Source organism: Perognathus longimembris, chromosome 17 (assembly GCF_023159225.1).
Source record: "Perognathus longimembris pacificus isolate PPM17 chromosome 17, ASM2315922v1, whole genome shotgun sequence".
NCBI lineage: Eukaryota > Metazoa > Chordata > Mammalia > Rodentia > Heteromyidae > Perognathus > Perognathus longimembris.
Genome location: NC_063177.1, coordinates 43,644,850 through 43,666,659, shown reverse-complemented (window position 1 = coordinate 43,666,659; position 21,810 = coordinate 43,644,850). Strand labels below are relative to the sequence as shown.

The following is a 21,810-nucleotide window of genomic DNA, read 5'->3' as shown; positions in this document are numbered from 1 at the left end:
GGGTCACTTTCTCCTGAAGAGTACATGCAGCCTACATATCCTGCAGGCTACACATCTAGCAATTAGCATTATACACTAGATATTATGGATAAGTGTCTAATAATTTTCATTACATACTAGTCACTGTAGTTATTGTGTGTGTGTGTGTGTGTGTGTGTGTGTGTGTGTGTGTTGCTGGTCCTGGGGCTTGAACTCTGGGCCTGGGCTCTGACCCTGAGCTTCTTTTGCTCAAGGCTAGCCCTCTACCATTTGAGCCACAGTGCTACTGCCAGCTTTTTCTGGGTAGTTTACTGAAGATGGAGTCTCACTGACTTTTCTGACTGGGCTGGCTTTGAACCAAGATCTCAGCCTCCTGAGTCTCTAAGGATTACAGGCGTGAGCCAACCGCACCCAGCTTTGTGGGTAAAGTTTTTTAAATCCTATGATGGATGTTGTAGGTGGTGTTTTCTAGGGAATCTGATTTTTTTTAATCTTTCTATAAAGTACATTGGGTTTTGTTCTGGCAATGGAGCACTTTGATCCTGAGGAGGCTTGATTTTAAGCTTTTTCCAGGGTGGAGTTGTTTGGGTTATGCCTTAAGTCTTAGGGTGTGGCTGTTAGCCTTGGATTTCATCAAGAAGGATGAAGCCCTTCTGAGGTTTCTAAAGGAAACTCTAGTGAACAGCAGACCAACATGGTGGGACTTGAATTCCAAGCTCTGAGTCCTCAGTACCAGGAGCAATGGAAACCTCTGCCCCCTGGCTCCAGCTTCCAGCTGCGCTTGGAGCCTGGCCCTGCACATGTACACATCAGGAGTCACAGAGGGTTTGAGGGGAATGTCTATGGCTGCAGGATTTTTGCCTCTGTTTTTACCCTTTCAAGTAGCCTGAAACTCAGAACTCTGTGTCTACAGCCCCCACCTCCACTTCTTCTTTTTTCTTTGATGGTTAATTGGCGATGAGAGTCTCACAGACTTTCCTGCCTGCACCGGCTTTGAACCGTGATCCTCCGATCACAGCCTCCTGAGTAGCTAGGATTACAGGCACGAGCCACCAGCACCTAGCTATTATGGTGTATATTTTTAGTAGAAGACCAAAATGAACTAAAACGTTCTCCAACAACCCCAGAAACAATGAACTGGCCCAGGCCTGATCCAGCCCTACCCAAACATCCTGTAAGGCTGGGTATTTTATTTGCAAATTCTACTTCAGAGAGGACAGTTCATAGTAACTCAAAGTGACCCTCAGCAGGGGGTAGAGAAAGGATCTGGGACCAGAAAAGAAAGAATTACTTGCTTTCATAAATGCTTGTTAGAGATAGGACTGGACAATGAGGCCCCAAACCTCACAAGAGCTCACCACAGCCCGAGGGACAATATCCTCCCCCTCATTCCCAGCCCGAAGAGCGCGTGTGGGCACTACCCTGACGCCAGCCAAACTGCAGTGGTTGTAACAAATGACAACTGAAGGGACCACCCCAAGGATGAGGCCCGCCTCCTGACAGAAGAGGAAGCTAAGCACATCCAATCACAGTACCTTCCAAGATCCCTGTTTCCTCCTCCCTCTGATGTCCTAGGTTCTGGGTTCAAATCCGCCTAAACTTCCTGGAGCACTTGCTGCCTGCACAGCAGTGCTGAGACTTCTAAGGATGTAGAAGAGGCAGACAGTGAAGGGTGCGGGTTCTAAAACCGTCATGGCAGCAAATCAGAAAAGAACAAGGAGCCAGGAGCAGAGCAGAGGCATAGAGACAAGCTGTAAAGCAAAGGTTAGACTGAGTGAATTCTTGTTGATGGAGTCGTGTGTGTGTGTGTGTGTGTGTGTGTGTGTGTGTGTGTGTGTGTGTGTACACACATGCCAATCCTGGGCTTGAACTCAGGGCCTGGGCACTGTCCCTTTTGTTCAAGGCTAGTGCTTTACCACTTGAGCCACAACTCCACTTGTGGCTTGTTGAGTAGTTAAGAGATAGGAGTCTCATGGACTCTCCTGTTGATGGCTGACTTCGAACCTTGATCTTCAGATCTCAGTCTCCTAAGTAGGTAGGATTAGAGGTGTGAGCTCTCTTCCCTCCTGCCCCCATCTTTGGTGGTGCTAGATTTGAACTCATAGCTCACATGGTTGCTAGCCTGACACTAACCATGGCTCCTGCCCTCTGGAGGTGGAATCCAGGCACTCTATCAAGCTGGGTTGAGGGCTTTGGAAAGAGTATTTCAAACCCCAGGTGGAGGGGTAAGCCTGGTTCTCACAGGGGGAGGAAGTTATTTCTCTAGGAGCCAATGTGGAGGAGAGCAGGACTAAGCAGGACTGCTAAGGAGAGGAGGAAGGTAGCACCGGTGTGCTGAGACCTGCTCTGTATTCTTAGTCCCCGTGCTCTCGTTGAGCTCATGGAAGCAGGCAAAGGAAACTGAAGGTGCCAGAGGCCCAATGCCCCTCTCCCCCCCGCCAAAGTGACAGGGCCCCTCCGGCCTCACCACACCTGTTTGGAGGCATGAGATGTCAGGACAACAAATGAAATGCCCGCCTCTGAGGGCGCAGGACCCTTCCCGGGATCTTGGGCTTGGCCTTCCCAAGGTCAAAGGTGCCATCGTGCGTTCTGTTGGTAGTCACCCTGTGTCTGGTAGTGTGCTATGCATCACGTGGTGGTCAGGAGGTGCCTGTTCTATGGATGGCTGCAGGAACGACGCGAGGCCCAGCGCTGTGCGCTGGACACAGTGCCATCCATTCAACAGATGCTTGTTGAGACCCTCATAGAGAACGGTCACAGTGAACGATACAGTGGCCTTGCTGCCCTCCATTGTCATGTGGGCTGTCAGTGTGACCTCTGCATCCTCCAGCAATCTTTTACCTTGCTGAGCTATCCACATTCACTTGGCACTTTTGTCTGCCCAGAAAATTTGACGTTTCCTTCTTTTCCTTTCTTTCTTTCCTCTCCTTCTTTCTTTCTTTTTTGCAGGTACTAACGATTGAATTTGGAAGCTTCAAGCCCACTAAGCTTGCTCATGGCTGGTGCTCTACCACTTGGGCCATCCCTCTAGATGGGCTTTTTGCTAGTTAATTGGAGAGGACTCTCTCCAACTTACCTGTCCTAGCTGACTTTGAACCAGTCTCAGTCTCCTGAGTAGCTAGAATTACAGGCATGAGCCGCTGGTACCAGGCCTAGTCCCTTCTTATATAGTAATAGGAAGCTATTGCTGTATGAGTGGACACAAGATTTACTAATAGCTAATGACAGTATCCATTTCCCTAGCCGCAGTGATGTCACTGGGCATATAACTCAAGCCAGGCTGAGCTTGTCCCTGGAACACACGGTTTTCCCTTTCTTGCTAGATTGAGGTTGCCAGTGGCCATATTTCCTACCCAAAGGGAATAAATACAAAGAGAAACAAAAAGCTTGAGCAGAGTTGAGAACTGGGAGGAGGCTAAGTGAGTTTTAGAAGTGCTGGACACCCAGTCTCTTTCCTGAGTTCCTGGGGTGACTCTGTGAATTGCTCGGTATCTATCTATCTATCTATCTATCTATCTATCTGTGTGTGTGTGTGTGTGTGTGTGTGTGTGTGTGTGTGTTTGGGGCTTGAACTCAGGGCCTGAGTACTGTTCATAAGCTCTTCTATTCCAGGTTAGTGCTCTACTGCTCTACCACTTTGAGGCATACTTCCTCTTCTGGTTTTATGGTGGTTAATTAGAGATAAATGTCTCACAGAGCTGGGAATGTGGCTTAGTGGTAGAGTGCTTGCCCAGCATGCGTGAAGCCCTGGGTTTCATTCCTCAGTACCACATAAACAGAAAAGGCCAGAAGTGGCGCTGTGGCTCAAGTGGTAGAGTGCTAGCCTTGAGCAAAAGAAGCTCAGGGACAGTGCTCAGGCCCTGAGTTCAGGTCCCAAGACTGTTCCTGAAAAAGAAAAGAGTCTCACAGACTTCCCTGCCCAAGGTGGCTTCAAACCACCACCACCACCACCACCACAAATCCCCATAAATACATAGCCCTATGCCTTGGAGCCAGAGCCTTTTCCACATCCCAAACACCATCCCTTCTCTTGATTCATAGGGTAGGTATTGACCCAGGACCTCTCTGCTTTATCAGACCAACTTCTTGGGTCAGCAACTCTGAGACTGCCTCAGAAGAATCAGGATCTTTCTCCCACCTAGCCAATTCTCCTCACCCTTCTAGCTGCTCCCTGAAGATTCTTCTCACCCCATGCTGATAAGCATTATGGAGCACTGTTCAAAGGATACAGGGAAACGAAATGAGCAAGATGATGCGACAGCTGTCCTTGAGCTGTTTACAAAGAAGCTGGAGTGGTTGATGCAATCCATGAGAAAATTACAAACCACCAAACAACAAATGTGCAGCTCAGTTAGCCTTGCTTTATACTGCATGGTAGGGGGTGTAGGTGTTGGATAGAAATGCACTTTTCCAAGTAAGCAAAGTGCAACAAGAATCTCTTTGCGATCACAACTAAGAGATTCCTGTCACAAAGCAATCAATGATAGCGAGCGGGGTGGGGGAGGGGCACCTGTGGTTCAGACCTGCACTGTACCTGCACTCCCCAGAACATCATTCAGGAAATTTATTCCTGTGCAGAACCAAGTCTAAATTAAAGTGATCTGTCCTGCACAAAGCAGCCCCTCCCCCCATTTCTTCCCTTTCCCTCCAGATCTGACTTGAGGTACACGCATTGCTTCTGTAGGGTCTGAAGCTGAGTGGAAAGGCTTGACCACAGCTTATCTCTTGGGAGAAAACTTCCAGACTCGGCTCCGTCGCAGAGGCAGCCAGAGGTCTGACCTTGGGCCAGCCAGGATCGCTGTTACAAGTTGAAGACATCACCACAGAAGGGGCAGATGAGAAGTTCATCTCCCCAGTGCCTGGCACACAGCAGACTCTCAGCAAATATCTGCTGGATGAGAGGCAACGTCCAGCAAAACCCAACAGAGAGGCGTAAACAGCGGGAGCAGGAGCAAAGGCCAGAGGCAGGAATCTGCGGCTCAGCAACCATCTGTCATAGCTCTTGGAGAGCTGGGGGACAGAAGAGACCTGATATGGTCCAGAAGGCATGATGGAGGGGGGCTCCAGTGGCTTGGTCTCTCCCTCCTCCGTCCCCTTTCCAGCCTCCCAGAGGCAGAGGTGAAGGGTCATCTGAGGGAGAGCCAGAGGCCGCCTGCAGCCCACAGGGCTGGCAGCCAACAGAAGCAGCTGTTTTCAATGAGCTGCTTAGCCCTGAGGCCAAGCCTGGAAATGTCCCTGAGTCAGCAGAAGCCGCCAGCTCCTCCCTGCTAAGAGGCCAACCCTGGGGACCTGCACCCCAGCCCGCACCGCCCACACCAGTGGGGGAGAAGCAGAACCCCTTCCATAGAAGCCCAGATGTGTGGTATCCCTGCCTTCCACTGCAGTCAGGCCAGACTTGCTTACACCCGCGGCTTTTCCACGTGTCTGAACCCCGCGTGTAACCTCTCAGCCCCCCCCCAACCCCAGCTCTGCTCTGTCACTGTCTCCAGCCCTCGTGTGCAGTCGCTCGCTTTCCCAAGGGTTTTCTCCACTGTTCAACTGCAGACCCCCTCTTCCCTCTGCTTCAGTGTGTGCTGCACAATGCGACAGACAGCGTTCCAGGGAAAACGGTGAAGGCCACAGCCCTGGTGGCCTATGTCTGCGATCCCGATGCTAAGGAGACAGAAGCAGGAGGGTAGAGAGTTCTGGTCTGGCCTGAGCTACTCAGGAAAACCTTGAAAATAAACAAGCCTGGCACTGGTGGCTCATGCCTGGAACCCTAGCTACTCAGGGGGCTGAAATCTAAGGATGACAGTTCAAAGCCAGCCTAGGCAGGAAAGTCTGAGAGACTCTTATCTCCAAGGAACCACCAAAAAGCCAGAAGTAGAGCTGTGGTTCAAATGCGGCAGCATCTATGACCCGAGTTCAAGCCCCTGCTCTGACACAAAGAGAGAGGGGGGAAGAGAAAAAAAAAACAACAAGCAAACAAACTTGTTAAATCCAACTGTCAAAGAATGGGATGCAGTTGTGGCCTTCACCTACTCATAGTAGAACAAAGGGAATGTTCAAGGGGTGGTGGAAGAATTCGCAGACTTTTCTTTTCTTTTTTTTTTTTTTTTGCCAGTCCTGGGCGTTGGACTCAGGGCCTGAGCACTGTCCCTGGCTTCTTCCCGCTCAAGGCTAGCACTCTGCCACCTGAGCCACAGCGCCCCTTCTGGCCGTTTTCCATATATGTGGTGCTGGGGAATCGAACCGAGAGCTTCATGTGTAGGAGGCAAGCACTCTTGCCACTAGGCCATATTCCCAGCCCACTCGCAGACATCTAAAAGGGTGACTTTCTCCCTGACTGCAGGCTGGGATGACCCCCTAGGGGTCGGGGTTAGTGGAATCTGACTGTGGGGTATGCACCCTTTCCTCTTTGCAGACTCAAGCATCCTATTTTTCAGCCAGCTCTTTCCCAGGCTCCATCTTGCAGGATGACTAGGGGATTCACCCCATCAGGCTAAAGCCAGAGGGGAGTCCCCGATCCTCCAGCCCCGACTCCAGCCTGGAGCCCAGGCGGAACATCCCAGAGGCGGGCACACCGTAACTCCTCGCCCTCTGCCTGGCCCAGATGCCCAAGATGTGGGGCGCAGAGACCCTCGGGTCTGGGGGTTCAGGCCCTGGCTGCTGCCACGTGCCACGCCACCCCTGACTCTTCTCACTTGGGAAGCCAAGGCTGGGTCTGTAAGGCCACAGCCTCAGAGCGCGGGTGAGCCATCTGTCAGCCTGCAGCCAAAATAAACAGCAGCAAGCGCCGCTTCCTTCCCGGGCGGCGGGGGGGCGTTCAGGCGGACAGCGGGGCTGGTGGCGGCAGGAAGTGGCTTTGGGGGCCAGCACAATCCAACCCCATTGACCCCGCCACAAGGACACAATTCCAGAATGTGACCCAAAGGCGTGGGTGGGGTGGGATGCATCCAGGCCCATGACAACATCACCGTCACCACAGCCAACACTCATTAAAGCAGGTCCCCAAAGCTGGCGAGACCCATTTGTTTCTTATCTGTGATTCTACTTCATAAAACTCACTGAGAGAAGACCCCACTAGGGCCCCAGCCCCCCGTCATTCCTAGCATGTTAGGAAAATGAATGCGTGGATGAGCGCATGGGTGAATTTGTTACAAGGCGCAGGCACTAATTTGGGGAAATCGGTATTTTGTTTTCAAGTTCATTTCCACAAAGTGGCTTCCCAGGTGGGGAGGGGACAGCCACCACAGCTTAAATACTGGAAGTCCTTGTCCCTGCCCACCGCCACTCAGTGGAAATGAAGACCGCCTTCAGGACTTCAGACTACTGTCAGCTTTCCATGGTGTAAGTTTCTATTAGCCTTCTACAAAAGAAAAACCAACCTCTAGATATGCAGACAAAAGAACCAGGTGGAGAATTACACCCAAATGTAATGGCTTGTGAAAAGTTAAAGTTGAAAAGATTAGTATTTGCTAATATTTCACCTGTAATCCTAGCTACTCAGGAGGCTGAGATCAGAAGTTCTCTCCAGCTCAGGCCTCCAAGTCCAGGAGACTTTATCTCCAATTAACTAAAGAAGAAAGGGAAGTAAAGGGATAGCGCAAGTGGTAGAGCACCAGCCTTGAGTGAAAAAGCAAAGGGACAGTGCTCAGGCCCATGTCACCACACTCAGAAAGATATATTAACATTCTACCCTATTTCTGGATAGATAGGTTATATTCCAAACAACACTTGAAATCAAGGGGTAGGGTTTGCTCAACCTACACAGAGTCCTTGTTGGCTGAGGGTCCCTAAGGACTATGGGGAGGCAGAGGAAGAGGAATGGAGGGGTTCACAGCTCTGTATTCACTATGTTGCCAATGGGAAAATAGTATGCTTTTATGAGACATTTGTGAGAGGCCACACAATACAACTAGGGAAATGTAACGTCATAGAACACGCTTTTGCTATACTCACCATCCTGACCTAACTTCAAGAATGATTTGTTGGAGCTGGGTACCAGTGGCTCATGCCTATAATCCTAGCTACTCAAGAAGCTGAGATCTGAAGATTGCGGTTCAAAGCCAGCCGGGGCAGGAAAATCTGTGAGACTCTTATCTCCAATTAACTACCAGAAAACTGGAAGTGGCACTGTGGCTGAAAGTGGTAGAGTGCTAGCCTTGAGCTGAAGAGCTCAGGAACAGTGCCTAGGCCCTGAGCTCAAGCCCCACGACTGACCAGAAAAGAAGAATGATTTGCTTGGTTCTAAAAGCATAGCATCAACACTTCTCAGCCTTTTAGCTAAGATCAAGTGTAGTTATCAGTGTAAAAGTACAACATGGTACTGATTACAGTTAAGTGAATTTAGAATCTTCTTTTCTTTTTGGCTTGGGAACTGAATTGTCTTCAAACTATCATTCAAGATTAAATAAGTGTTTACTTTGAAAACAAAAAACAAAACCCCCGGACTTCTGCAAGGACAAGGCCGTGAGAACACTGGCCCCACCGTCTCCAGAGGGCTGGGGAGGGCAGCTCTGGAATCTGGATATATAAAGGTTCAAATACCTGCCCGAGCTCTTGAGCTCTGGGCCTGGGCCTCACTCTGGGAGCCCCCCGTGATGTAGGGAACAACTGAGGGTCTTGGGGAGACTCGAGGTAGAGAAGACTGATGTGGGAAGGAAGCCACTATTGAGTCTGGGTGTTGAAGCAAGAGAATCTGGGCTTCACAGCACAGAGCCTGGGAACCGGGCTTAAAAGACATTGCACTCTGCACTTGGGATAAGAAGAACTGATAAGAGAAAAGAAGGCCAAGGACGCAAGCGTTTAAACTACTCTTCAGAAGAAAAGAAAAATAAACCCGCAGTGCAGATGCACAGTGCTCACCCCCATTCCCATGGGTGCCTTCATCTCTCAGAGCTTGTGTTTGTGTCTTTGAACTTATTATTAAATTTATATTTAAAAAATTATCTCTAAATAGTTGTACAAAGTGACTTCTTTCTGGATTCTGGGTCAGGTCTTGTGGGAAAGGAGGCACACGGAGGAGACGGGGTGTTGGAAAAGGCTTGTGGAAGGAGGGTCAAGGCCTCTCCCCATCACATTGGGGTACTGCAGAAAGTCAAGGGCAGTCAGGCGCTGGTGGCTCACGCCTGTGATCCTAGCTACTCAGGAGGCTGAGATCTGAGGATTGTGGTTCAAAGTTAGCCCAGGCAGGAAAGTCTGTGAGACTCTTATCTCTAATTAACCACCAGAAAGCTGGAAGTGGTGCTATGGCTCAACATGGTAGAGCACTAGCCTTGAGCAAAAAAGCTCAGGGATAGTGCCCAGGCCCTGAGTTCACACACACACACACACACACACACACACACACACACACACACACACGATATTTTCCAAACAAAAACTTTCAAGTGAAAAACAAATGAGAAAAATATTTGTAGCAAATAGGACAAGAAGCTCAGATCATTATAATTCTCTCTCTCTCTCTCTCTCTCTCTCTCTCTCTCTCTCTCTCTCTCTCTCTCTCTCTCTCTTTCTTTTTGTTAGCCCTAGGTCTTGAACTCTGGGCCTGGGTATGTCCCTGAGCTCCTTTTGCTCAAGGCTAGCACTCTACCACTTTGAGCCACAGCACCACTTCTTGCTTTTCCTGTGATTAACTGGAGATAAGAGTCTCATGGACTTTCTTGCTTTGAATTGTGAATCTCAGATCTCAGCCTCCTGAGTACCTAAAATTACTAGAAAATTACTAGAACCTGACTGAATAGATCAACTGACAAATATTGTAATGTTCTCTGCCTTGGATTAGATGGTGAGTTCATGAGTGTCTGCCAATATTAAATTACATTACTTGTGATCATTGAGATATGCCTGACATCGGTAAAGGCCCATGCAAGGAGCAAACAGACCTTACTATTTCATTCACTCCTGGCCTCTCTGGCCCAGCCTCCTTATCTGTGAAAAGAAGAATGTAAGGACTTGAAATGTGGGATGTATGTGAAGTTACCTAACACTGGTCCTGTGCACAGGACAAGTTAGCGGTTTTCATTTCTTACCCATTGCACCAACAAGTTCATATAGAAACGTTGTAAAGCATTTTACTTTAAAAAAGAAAAGAAAAAAAAATAAAGGAATTTCTCCAAGGCCCATTCCCTAACTTCCTGGCACCTTTCTGATCAGCATTCCAATCTAGGACATAGGCACCATCATTTTGTGTTTATAGCATTTGTTAGCCTGCTGCTCTCCAAAAGCAAATGCGCATCACAGCTTTGGTGCTCCCTACCCATGGCCCTGCTGGAAGCCTTCAGTTGCAAAGTGCCGGGGAGGAGGAGCAAGCTGGCATCTGTGGGCTTGGTCGTGGAGGCGAGTTCCCTCCAGACCACAGCCCCCTCTGGCTGGAGCACTGTCATCAGCCAAGGCCTGACCCAATGCTTCAAATGGAAGAAACTCACTAAGTCCTAAGCAGGGTCTTGAGGCCATGTAAACAGCAACCAGAAAACACGAGAGAAGAGTAGCCAGAAGGGCTCCCTTTCATCCGAGTCTCCCAAGCAGTGACGCTTGAGCCACCACACCCAGCTTGCTTCTTTCTATGAATGAACTCTAAACATTATCTAAAAAGATAAAATAAAATTCATGAACATTTGGTCTTTGGGGGGGGGTGAGGTTTGAACGTAAGGCTTTGTGTTTGCTAGACAGGGGCTCTACTGCTTCCTTCACACCTCCTCAGCCCTTTTGTTCTAGTTATTCTTGAAAAGAGTCTCCCTTTTGGCCCAGGTTGGACTTGAACCATGGTCCCCCATCCCAGCCTCCTATGTAATTACATGACCATAGTGAGACCAATGCCACACACACACATTTGACTCGGTTACGCTGTTCCTATCACACTAAACACCATGCCTGACATGTGTCAGTGCTCAGCAATGAAAACACAAGCAAAATACTGAAGCAAATGAATGAATGAATGTCAGCAGAAGGCATGCATTGTCACTTGTCACCAGAGCGTGCATATTCATTTGCAAGATTACCTGGTGGTCATGGAATTCTGACTTTTTCCTGTCAGTTGACGTTAGCTACCTATGTGTCACTTAAGAGTTGCATAAATTGTCCATTGTGTAGTTTACAACCAATCTTACATATCCACTGCGCTTGCTATTGTCTGAGAAACGGAGCCTTGAAAGATGGAGCTGATTTTCAGTGCCCCATATAATCTTATTACATTCCTAACAGCTCTTTCCAAACTAAGTTTTGTTTTCATTAGCTTATGTATTTAAGAAAGCCTATTTCTTTCATTTCTACGGATCTTTGCACCTTTCATGCGACGATTTGTCATCTAAAGTTCCTTGAATGTGATTAGTCATAAATTAAAATTAATTACCTCTTTTTTGAGGGGGGACCTTGGGGGTCAAACTCAGGGCTTCGAATATGTTAAGCACACCACCACCATAAATCTGCACCCCTCCAATGTTTTCAATTGCAATTCAGTTGTCTCAATAATGTTTAAAAGATTTCTTTTTTTCATTAAAATGCTCTCTCTGGTATGCCTCCCATTAAGTTCTTATAATAGTTTAAATCAAAGTCTGGAATTTATTCTGGTCCATTGGACATTTTACTGCTTATTTAATTCAACACCATATGTTTTTAATGATTATGACATCATCTAAAACTTTCCTCATTGTCTTTCTATTTAAAAAGGATCTTTGCAGCATTTGTCTTTCTGATGGTTTTTTTTTTCCACCTCAATAAATATTTACTTAGGGGAGGGGGGAGGGGGAAATGAGGGAGGAGATAACAAACAGTACAAGAAATGTACCCAAGGCCTAAAGTATGAAACTGTAACCTCTCTGTACATCAGTTTGACAATAAAATTTTTTTTTTAATTTACTTCATGCCACTGTGTCTAAAGCATTGAACCTATGGCAGGAATTAAAAGACTAGGAGGGTTACCAGGCACAGGTGGCTTATGTTTTTAATTATAGTTACTCAGGAGGCCGAGATCTGAGTATCAGGATTCGAAGCCAAGCCAGGCAGACAACTCTTGTGAGACTCTTATTTCCAATTAACCGGTAAAAATCCAGAAGTGGCAGAATATCTCAAGTGGTAGTACACCAGTTATGATAAAAATTAAAAAAAACAACAACAACAACAAACCACGTGAGAATTCGAGACCTGGACTTCAGGTCCCAATACACAAAAAAGAAAAAGAAAAACCAAGACAGAGGCTTAGGGTGTAGCCTGATGGTATAGTACAAGTTTACTATGCTTAGCACAGGGCCTTGGGTTTAATTCCCAGCAACTCCCCTCCAAAACAAAGGACCTTGCTGGAAGATCCTTCTAGTCTAAGAAGGGAAGGAGGGGGCAGTCAGCAATAAAATGCTGGAGGAAAAGGTTCCTTCCAGCTGAAGAGTGAACAGCTTCCGGTACGGCTGTCGTGGGTGGGCCAGGTAAGGCCTCAGGTATAAGTCAAGATCCAGAGACAGCCCTGAAGGAACCTAGCTGGCACTGCTGGCAGAAAGAAGAGCAGCCATGGTAACTTTACTGTGCAGCATTTGAGAATCCATGGGTAACCACCAGCTTCGTGGCTCAGTTTACTTGTGCAAGGAATTTGAAAGGGTAGAACTTGCCTGTGGGAAGCCTGGAATTGTAATATTCAGAAAGTTCAAGAACACTACAGCCTCTCCTTAGGCTCAGGACTAGGGATGGAGAGAAAGCAGAGGCAGAAGACATGGACACAAACTACATCACAAGGGCAGAGGATAGGAGGGTCACAAAACAGGCTGGAGGGTCAAACCTGTAATACTAGCTACTGGCTGTCTGGCTTTGGAATTTTTTGTTTTCGTAGGATTTAAGTTTATTTGAAGAAAAATCACAATTACTTTGAGGTACATACAACAGTTAGGAAAGTGTACCAAGGGGCTGGGGAGATAGCCTAGTGGCAAGAGTGCCTGCCTCGGATACACGAGGCCCTAGGTTCGATTCCCCAGCACCACATATACAGAAAACGGCCAGAAGCGGCGCTGTGGCTCAAGTGGCGGAGTGCTAGCCTTGAGCGGGAAGAAGCCAGGGACAGTGCTCAGGCCCTGAGTCCAAGGCCCAGGACTGGCAAAAAAAAAAAAAAAGAAGAAAAAAAAAGAAAAGTGTACCAAGAAGTAATGAGTTTAGGCCTACTTCAATTTTTAAAAGTGGTTGTAATTAGCACTTTGCATACGGAGAGCTGTATCTAATCATATTTGATTCCCTTTATGTTCATGAAACTTCTTAATAAAAATAGCTAAACTGGGTACCCGTGGCTCATGCTTGTAATCCTAGCTACTCACAAGGCTGAGATCTGAGCATTGTGGTTCAAAGCCAGCCCAAGCAGCCAAGTTTGTGAGACTCTTATTTCCAGTTATCCATCAAAAGCCACAAGTGAGGCTGGGAATATGGCCTAGTGGCAAGAGCGCTTGCCTCCTACACATGAAGCTCTCGGTTCCATTCCCCAGCACCACATATATGGAAAACGGCCAGAAGTGGCGCTGTGGCTCAAGTGGTAGAGTGCTAGCCTTGAGCGGGAAGAAGCCAGGGACAGTGCTCAGGCCCTGAGTCCAAGGCCCAGGACTGGCCAAAAAAAAAAAAAAAAAAAAGCCACAAGTGAAGCTGTGACTCAAGGGGTAGAATACTTGCCTTGAGCTAAAACCAAAAAAAAGCTCAGGAACAGCACCCAAGCTCTCAGTTCAAGCCCAGGACAAGCACAAAAATACATTAATAATTTAATATTGTTTTGTTAAGACACAATGTTATGCCCAGAAGTACACCAGACACATATGTCACCCATCCATCATCTCATCTGTATGTAATTCTCACAAGGATGAGGATGAGGTTATTGCTCCCATCTGACAAATTAATAAGACACTTGAGCCTCTGCCTTAGGTCACACAGTTGGTGAGTGGCAGTCATCCTGGTCCCCTGGGTCTGGGACCTATTTACATTTCCAGAGAACTAAGAGAAGGAGGGACTATGGCAGGCCATGCCCATACCCTTGCCTCAGTCTACAGGGGAGTGGGTACTGCCTGAAATGGCGCTTTGAAACTTCCTGAAGACATCCGAGATGCTTGGGGGACTATGGCCATGGTTCTCCCTAGAGGAGATTTGTTATCATTGGAATCAACTTGATGGACTTTTGGGAAGTGATGGAATCCTGAAGGCTCCCAACTAACCTATGGATTAATCCCTTGATGCATTCATGGTATGATGGTTCTATTGGGAGGTGGTAGAGACTGGGAGGAGGGGGCCAACCGGAGAAAGTAGGTCTTTGAAAAAGTATCCCAGAAACACACATCTTGTCCCTAGCCCCTTTCACGCTGCTTCCTGGCTGCCATGAGATAAGCAGGTTTGTTCTACTATGCTTTCTCCACCATGCTGTCTGGCCTGGCTTCTTCAACTCAAAGCAATGGGACCAAATGAATAGGGGTTGAGTCCTCTGACACCTTGAGTCAGATGAGAAATTAAGGCAAGTTCCCAGCCCATCAGAGCATGGTCTTCCCCTGGAATGGCCTTTTCCAGAGGCTCCCTGAAAAGGAGAGGAAGAAAGGGGAGCTTTCCTATGGGTGCTCATATTTGTCACTGTGGGCAATGTCTCAGAGAAGCAGAGGGGCAGTGGCCAAGACTCACCGGTGTTCTTCTCAGGATCCTTGCATCTTGAAGGAAAGAGTCAGTGGTAGCCACAGGGATGGAAGGATCAGCCCAGAGAGGGTGCGTGTGGGTCAAAGTCTGGAGATGGGAAAGACTCAGGGACGATGGAGTACCAGAAAGGACAATAGAGTGAAGGCTGGAGGGTGATGTTCTGGAAAGAAGAGGAGGTTTCCCTTCCTTCTTTTAAAGGACAAAACACAGACAGAGGAAATGAAGTGGGTACAGGGCCAGAGCAGACACAGGCAGAAAACACAGGCCTCGCCAAGCCTGTAGTAGAGTCTGCACAGAGCCAAGCTCCAGGACAGAAGATGGAGAGACCTTGGGGAAAAGAAAAGGACCTGTACCTGGGGATCAAGCAGTGCAATCGTGGGAGGCAAACCCAGCCTATTTCCTAAAAGGATAGAGATGGCTGACCTAAGCATTCCCCTGGGCCACAGCTACCTTCCTCCAGCCTACTATTTGCTGACACAATGCCTAGCTGAAGAGTCACTACAATTTGTAGTGTCCAGGGTGAGTTCCAAGGGTTGTGTCACCACGCTGATGGCCACCCCACCCAGATTTATAGGATCCAGTCATGGGAACGGGACCCTCCCCATCTCATAAAGGACTAAACAGGAAGACACACTTCCTGTCTGCAATGCCTTAGCCTCCAAGTTCAGAGACAGGGGAGGTACAAAGAAGAACAGGCTTCCATCATCGCTGCTGTCAGTACTGCGCATCACTGGATGAATGGATGAATCAATGAGTCAAAGAAGCTGCAAATCCCTGGCTTCAGAGGCCATTAGGCTGGGGTACTGAGCGGAGGCTGGTACTGATTCCTGGGTCCACAGGGATGGGGGAGAACCAAGGGCCTAGTCAGCTGATGTGTAACAGAGGAGTGCTTGCCCTACCTTCTTCCTCTCAGGACACACATAAAGGATATTATGATTTGGACATGAAATGTCTTCCCCCTAAAAGAAACTCATGTGGAAGCCAGGTATGATGGCTCAGATCAGGGGATTAAGGTTCCAGGTTAGCCTGAGAATTAGTTTTCAAGGCTCCATCTCAACCAATACCTGGGAGTCATGGCGTGTACCTGACGTCTCAGCTACAGAAGAAGCACGATGGCTGGGTGTTACAGCGCAAACAGGAAGATCACACCCCAAACTAGCCTAGGCTTAAAGCAATACCTTACCTGGAAAATAAGCAATGCAAAAAAAAAAAATGGCTCAAGTGGTAAAGTGCCAACCAAGTAAGAAATATTGATCGAGAGCATGAGGTGCTGAGTTCAAATCCTGGTACCAGTACACGTACACACACACACACACACACACACACACACACACTCAGAGTAGAGCACCTGCCCAGAAAGCACAAGGCTCACAGTTCAATCTCAATACTGCCAACACAAACAAAAAAACAAACAGAAGGACCAAAAAAAAAAATCTTCATGTTACAGGCTTGGTTTCCATGCAATGTTCATCTGCAATGTTCAGTTGGGGAAGGAATTGGCTCCTAGGGCTCTGATCTATTTGATGGATTCATCCATTGAGAGAATCATACATGATATGGTAGCTTTGTTGGGAGAATGACTCAGAAGTGAAGCTTAGAGAAAGTCAATGGGGCTATGCCCCAGAAAGGTATGCCTTGTCTCCTGCCCCTTCCTCTCTCTGCTTTCTGGCTGCCAAGAGCTGAGCAGCATTCCTCTGCTAGGCCTTTCCACCCTATTATTCCTTGCTTTCAATCTAAAAGTAAGAGTCAGCTGCATGGAAAACCTCTGAAAGCGAGAGCCAAAACAAACCGTTCTGCCTTTACCGCAGGTATTCTGCTGCAGTAAAGGACGTTTATCAGCACAGAGGGAGTCACCCTGCGGGGCTGGGCGCCTCAGGTGTCTTCTCATGGCTTGCTTTCCGGTCTGGTACTAACAAGTTCAGGTTCTGTAGCCCCATCTGCATTCCAATCTCACTTTGACCACTTTCTAGAGGTGTGGTCTTGAGCAAATGGCTCTACCCTTTTGAATCACAGAGTGTGAAAGGCCACTGACACACTCACAAGAGCATCTGCCTATAAAGCCGCTCACCCAGCACACAAACAGCAGCCTCCATTGCGGCTATCATGGCTTTTACCCTCAAGGCTAGCACTCTACCATTTGAGCCACAGCTCCACTTCTGGCTTTTTGGTGGTTAAATGGAGATAAGAGTCTCATGGACTAGCTTCCTAACGGGGCTGGCTTTGAACCGTGATTCTCAGATCTCAGCCTCCTGAGTAGCTAGGATTATAGGTGTGAGCCACTGCTGTTCAATTTCTCCTGCTTTCTTTTGGGGGAGGGGGGGGCTGCTGAGGGGGACAGTTCTGGGGCTTGAACTCAGGACCTGGGTACTACCTCTGAGCTTCTTCACTCAAGACTAGCGCTCTACCACATGAGCCACTTCTGCCTTTTTCTTTTCTTCTGGAAGTTTAGTGGAGATAAGAGTCTCACGGACTTTCCAGCCTGGGTGGGCTTTGAACCACCATTCTCAGATCTTAGCCTCCTGAATTGTGAGGATTACAGACCCGATTCACTAGCGCCTTGCTTTCCCCAGCTTTTTAATGATGACATTAGTGATGCAATTCAAATGAAGATTCTCCTGGGAAGTTCACGGAGCTCCTACCCCATCCCACCATGTCACAGTACCATGTGGACAGAGGAAAGCCAAGACTTCTCTAGTATGAGAAAATAAGGACCACACCCATGCTTCCGCCTCCCCTGTCTGCACTCCTACCTTGCCAGGTGAACTCAGGGAGCAACCCCAGGCACTCAGGCTGTACCCCCCCACCCCAACCCTGGCCGCTCACTGCAGAAGACTGAACTTTGTGGGGAAGAAAGGAGCTCTGCTCTGATTCACCAGGAGCTGGCTGGAAGTGCAGGACTTTGGCGAATTCTGGTGGCATCAGCAAATACATGATGTCCTTCACTAGAAATACCCACCCCCCACTCTTTAGAGAGAGGTCTTGTTCTGTTTTCCAGAGTCTCCTTACTCCACAACCTAGAGAGTGGATCTTCCTTCTAACTCATACCTCATTCCTCTGCTCAGAAACTTCTAGGGCTTCTCCAGGATTCCCAGAGCCAGCCTGCAAGTCATTTCCTCATTTTCACCTCCCAAGCACCCTGATCAGTGTAATTAACCTTCAATCCAGGAGCCTAGGAGGCTTGGGATAGCCCAGCACAACTTCCTGCTTTTACCTTTCTCCAGAACCTCAAGAAGCTGGAGGCTGCTTCTGCGTCCAGTCATCAAACACTCCCAGCCCCAGCCTTTCACTAGATGTAAAGCATCAGACTCTCTGCAGCCTTTAACTTATCCTCTGAAAAATGGGTCCAACAATAACTACCTCCTGGGGTTATTACGGGAAAGAAATTGCACACCAACCAATCAGCACAGTTCTGGGCCATGATTGGGAATCCTGTCTCCCCCACGCAGCTGAAGTTTCAAGTATCTTTTTTTTCCCCAGCTAGGCTGTTTTCCTCAAGGATTTGTGTCTGTCCATCTTACCTTCCCCCTTCCTCTAGTATTTGGCTCAATGCCGAACAAACTATGAATGCTCAAAAGAAAAATACGGTAATTAGCAAAGAGGACATGTTCCGGTGACATACTCTGTGACACTCTGCTAAGGTGGATTGGCTTCTGCCCTGGTCCAGCAGCCCTGTTGCCCCTTGTCCCCAAGTGCTCCATTCTCCAGCCAGCTGGGCTCTCCTGTAGTGGTCAAGAGGCAGCCAATGCGCCCCTCCCCCACCCCAGGGCTGGCCTGCCCCGCAAATCCCACCTCCCACAAGCATTTCCTGGGGCCCTGGGGCTCCTCCCAGTGTCGGCAGAAACCTGGGAATAGGAGCTCTGCAAGCAAAGAATTCAGTCCAAGGCTCTGGACAGGGCTTCCCAGAGGGGCACCCACGGAGGTGGCAGAAGGGACTTTTGTGTGCAGGGATGGTGACAGGAAAGTTATGCAAGTTCCTCTTTCTTTCGCTCAATGGCCTCCAGTCACCCAGCCCAGACCCCAAGTTTCCTCGGTAGATGGTGATGTACATAATTCAAACTGTTGGGTCTGTGGCCAGCCTGTGTCCAACAATACTCCCCACCCAAGCGCCTCTGGCTCCCTCTGACGCTCCGGTGCTTCGGGGAAAACTGATTGCAAACTCTGGCCCTAGGACTCTGCAGGGCCTGGCTATATAACGAGGAGGCTGGGGCTCTCCGCATGGCCAGGCTCTTCCCCTGCCCTCCCCACCCTTTGCTTTGCAAAGGAGCAAGCTTCTGTGGGAAGGGGGGGGTGGGGGGTGGGGGGCAGCCTGTGGCGGCCTGCAGTGCAGTGAGGGGCTCCTGCCCAGTTCCTGTTTGTCCAGCCTTCGATTCCAGGTGGGGTGGAATGCGGTGGGGGCGCTCGTGGACCGGATGTGGGTCACCCCTCGGCAGGGGCCCCCAGCACACCAGGCCACCGGGGAGGCCGCTGACTCTCCAAGAGGACTGGCTGGCTATGGCCTGCGCACAAAGCTGCAGATACAACCCCGGCTGCCCCCTTTCACTCACCCGAGCCCCAAATTAAACACGAAGCAGAACCCAGGAGGGAGTGGGGAGCACAGGCTGGTTTTTTTTTTTTTACTTTGAAAACTCCCATGCAGAATCTTTTCCCCTGAACTCTCAAATTCTTGGTGAGGAATGGAATCCCACATTTTACTGTCACCCCTTTAAAAAAGCAGCAGAAAGAAGGGGAGCGTTTGGGGGGTTTGCTGGTTTTCTGCTGGTTGAGGTTTTTGGGGTTTTTTTTTTTTTTTACATCTTAAGCAGCTCTTTTTCTGCTCGAGATTTGTCCATTCTGGAGAGGCGCCAATTTGGCTAGAGTTGCCCACACAGAAAACACACACACACACACACACACACACACACACACACACACACGGCGCTTAGTCGGCCTCTGCATCCTGATGGCCACAAACTGCCCCCACCAGATGCCACATGCCACCAGGCGCGTCTATGAAGACCGAGTGTGGAAAAGAGAGCAGCCACAGCGACCGATGCGGGGCGTCCCCGAGGCGCCCCGCGGCGTTAGAGGCGAGGATGCCGCACCAGTCCCGGGACGGAGGCCGGGGATCGACCCCAGCCCGCTGGCCCCCGCCTCGGGCTCCCCGGGCGGGCGCGCCGCGTGGGTCCCCGGCCGAGCACAGGCCGGGCGCCAAGGGTCCCGAAGGCCGGGGCGAGGGTCTTCCTGAGCCCGCCACTCCCAGCCTGCAGGCTCGCGCTCCCTTCCCCCTCCCCCGCCACATCTGGTTCCACTCAGGTCCCCCTCCCCGCTCCACCCCGCTTCCAGAAAAGCGGGGAGGACTTTTTAAAATCCCAGTCACACACACGCACACGCACACACGCACACGCACACACGCGTGCACGCACGCTTCGGGGTTTGGAAAAAGTGGAGAGGCCCGCGCCCCGCGCCCGCCGCGCCTTACCCGGGAGGGCGGCGGTGGAGTCCCTGGGGCGGCCGAGGCGCAGCCCCCCGAGGAGCAGGGCGCAGCGCAGCAGGTGACCGGGCCAGGGCGCCGGGGGCGGCCGCGCGGGGCCCATGGCGCGCGCGGCGCGCGGAGGATGCGGGCAGCGAGGGCGCGCGGGGAGACGGCGCGCGGTGGCCGCCCGGGCTCGGAGCTGTGCTGACCGCCCGCGAGGGGCTCGCGTCCTCCTCCGGGTCGGGCTGGAGCGATGCCTCCCGGGGCGGAGGAGGGAGGAGGCAAGGCTGGCGGAGGGAGGGCGGAGGGAGGAGCGCAGAACCCAGGAGGAGGGTTGGAGGGGCAGAGGGGAAGGGAAGCGGGCAGCGTGGGAGGGGAGAGGTGGGGGAGGGGGGCTGGGGGCCCGGGAGCGAGGAGGATGGCCGGAGACCAGGAGGATCAGTGGGGTCAAGGAAGGACCCCGGCGGGCGCTGGTTTCCTGAGGAGCTCCCCGCCTCGCCTTCCCTCTTTTCGGGTCCGGGCCTGGAGCCCCAGACGCTGCGTCACAACTCCCCTGCTGGCGCGGGCGGGGGGCGGGGGGGGCGGGGGGGGGGAAGCCGCGGCAAAACTTTCCGCAAACTTTCCGGCGTGGCGAGAGGTGGAGGGCCCCGCGAAGGCGGGGGCGCGCTGGGGATCCAGGTGGCCAGACCCGGGGCGCCAGCGCCGCCTCCCCCGCCCCTCCAGCCCGCCTCTCCGCTGCCAAGTTCTGTGGCCTCTAAGCACCCGCAACTTCCTCGCCTCGGAGACCCCCTCCCCGTCTGGTGTGGGGGGGTGGGGAGGGAGGGGGTGGAGCCCCGGCTCGGCCACCGGGGAGAGGACTGGGGGAGGGGGCGCGTCTCTGTGTGGCCCCCGTGGCAGTGTCCCTGGCACAAAAGGAGTTGTTGCGCTTCGGCTGCTTGGGGCTGCGTCCAGAAACCTGGGGAAAAATCTGTCCACTGGACGTCCCAGAAGACCTACATCAACTCCCACCAACTGCTCGCTGGCTGGTAGCAAAGGACCAAATGGAAAGTTCATAAAAGAGAAGACAATCCAGTTATTCAGTGTTATGCAACAGGTCACTCACTGCCGCGCAGAGCACTGGACTGGGAGTCAGGATTTTGGAGTACAGCCCACACAACAATCCTTATTCCCTGAGCCTTAGAAAAGTTGCTTGAGCTCTGTGGGCTACACAAGACACACTTGGAGACCCCCAAGTGCAAGAAAGAAGACTCACATTCTCCCACCACAGTAAATAAAAACACTGAAACTATAATATAAATTTTATTGTTTCCTGGGCTGTCCACATGTGGGATTTATTTGGAAATAACAAGTGCGACTTTTCTTTTTTATGACTCCTGTCTTGGGGAATCTTTACCATCTCAGTCTACAATGTGGTGCTGAGCCCGAGAGGCCCATGTGTCTCTTCCCACTGCCCCCGCTGAGATGCTTGGCAAATAGTTGTTGCAGGACCCCTATGAGAGCCCCCCACGGAAATCTAGGGGCTCTAGAAAGATTCCATGCGTCATGTTGGCACCGAGGAATGATTGGCAGCCAGGCCAACACACCTTGCTTCTCCTGGGTCACTGTGGAGAACTTGCTACTTGGTTGTCCCTGGTTTGGTATGTCCTGGGATCTCAACCCCCACCCCCACCCCCAGCCAGGTCTTGCTGAGGCGGCCTCCAAGGTCCTCCTCTTGCCCTTCTGTCTCACAGTCCTGTTATCTACAAGGGAGCGGAGGATTTGCC

The 21,810-nt window shown here is 50.4% G+C and overlaps 1 protein-coding gene across 1 annotated transcript in view; it reads right to left on the bottom strand.

Annotated features, from left to right (window-relative positions):
* Positions 1-20,753, bottom strand: part of Mrc2 (mannose receptor C type 2) — a 47,721-nt gene extending 26,968 nt beyond the window's left edge. The window contains exon 1 of the mRNA XM_048365728.1: positions 20,054-20,753. Within this exon, the coding sequence (XP_048221685.1) occupies positions 20,054-20,168 (115 nt within the window). The 5' untranslated portion in view covers positions 20,169-20,753. The remainder of the gene's footprint in view (positions 1-20,053) is intronic.
* Positions 20,754-21,810: the final 1,057 nt, after the last annotated feature.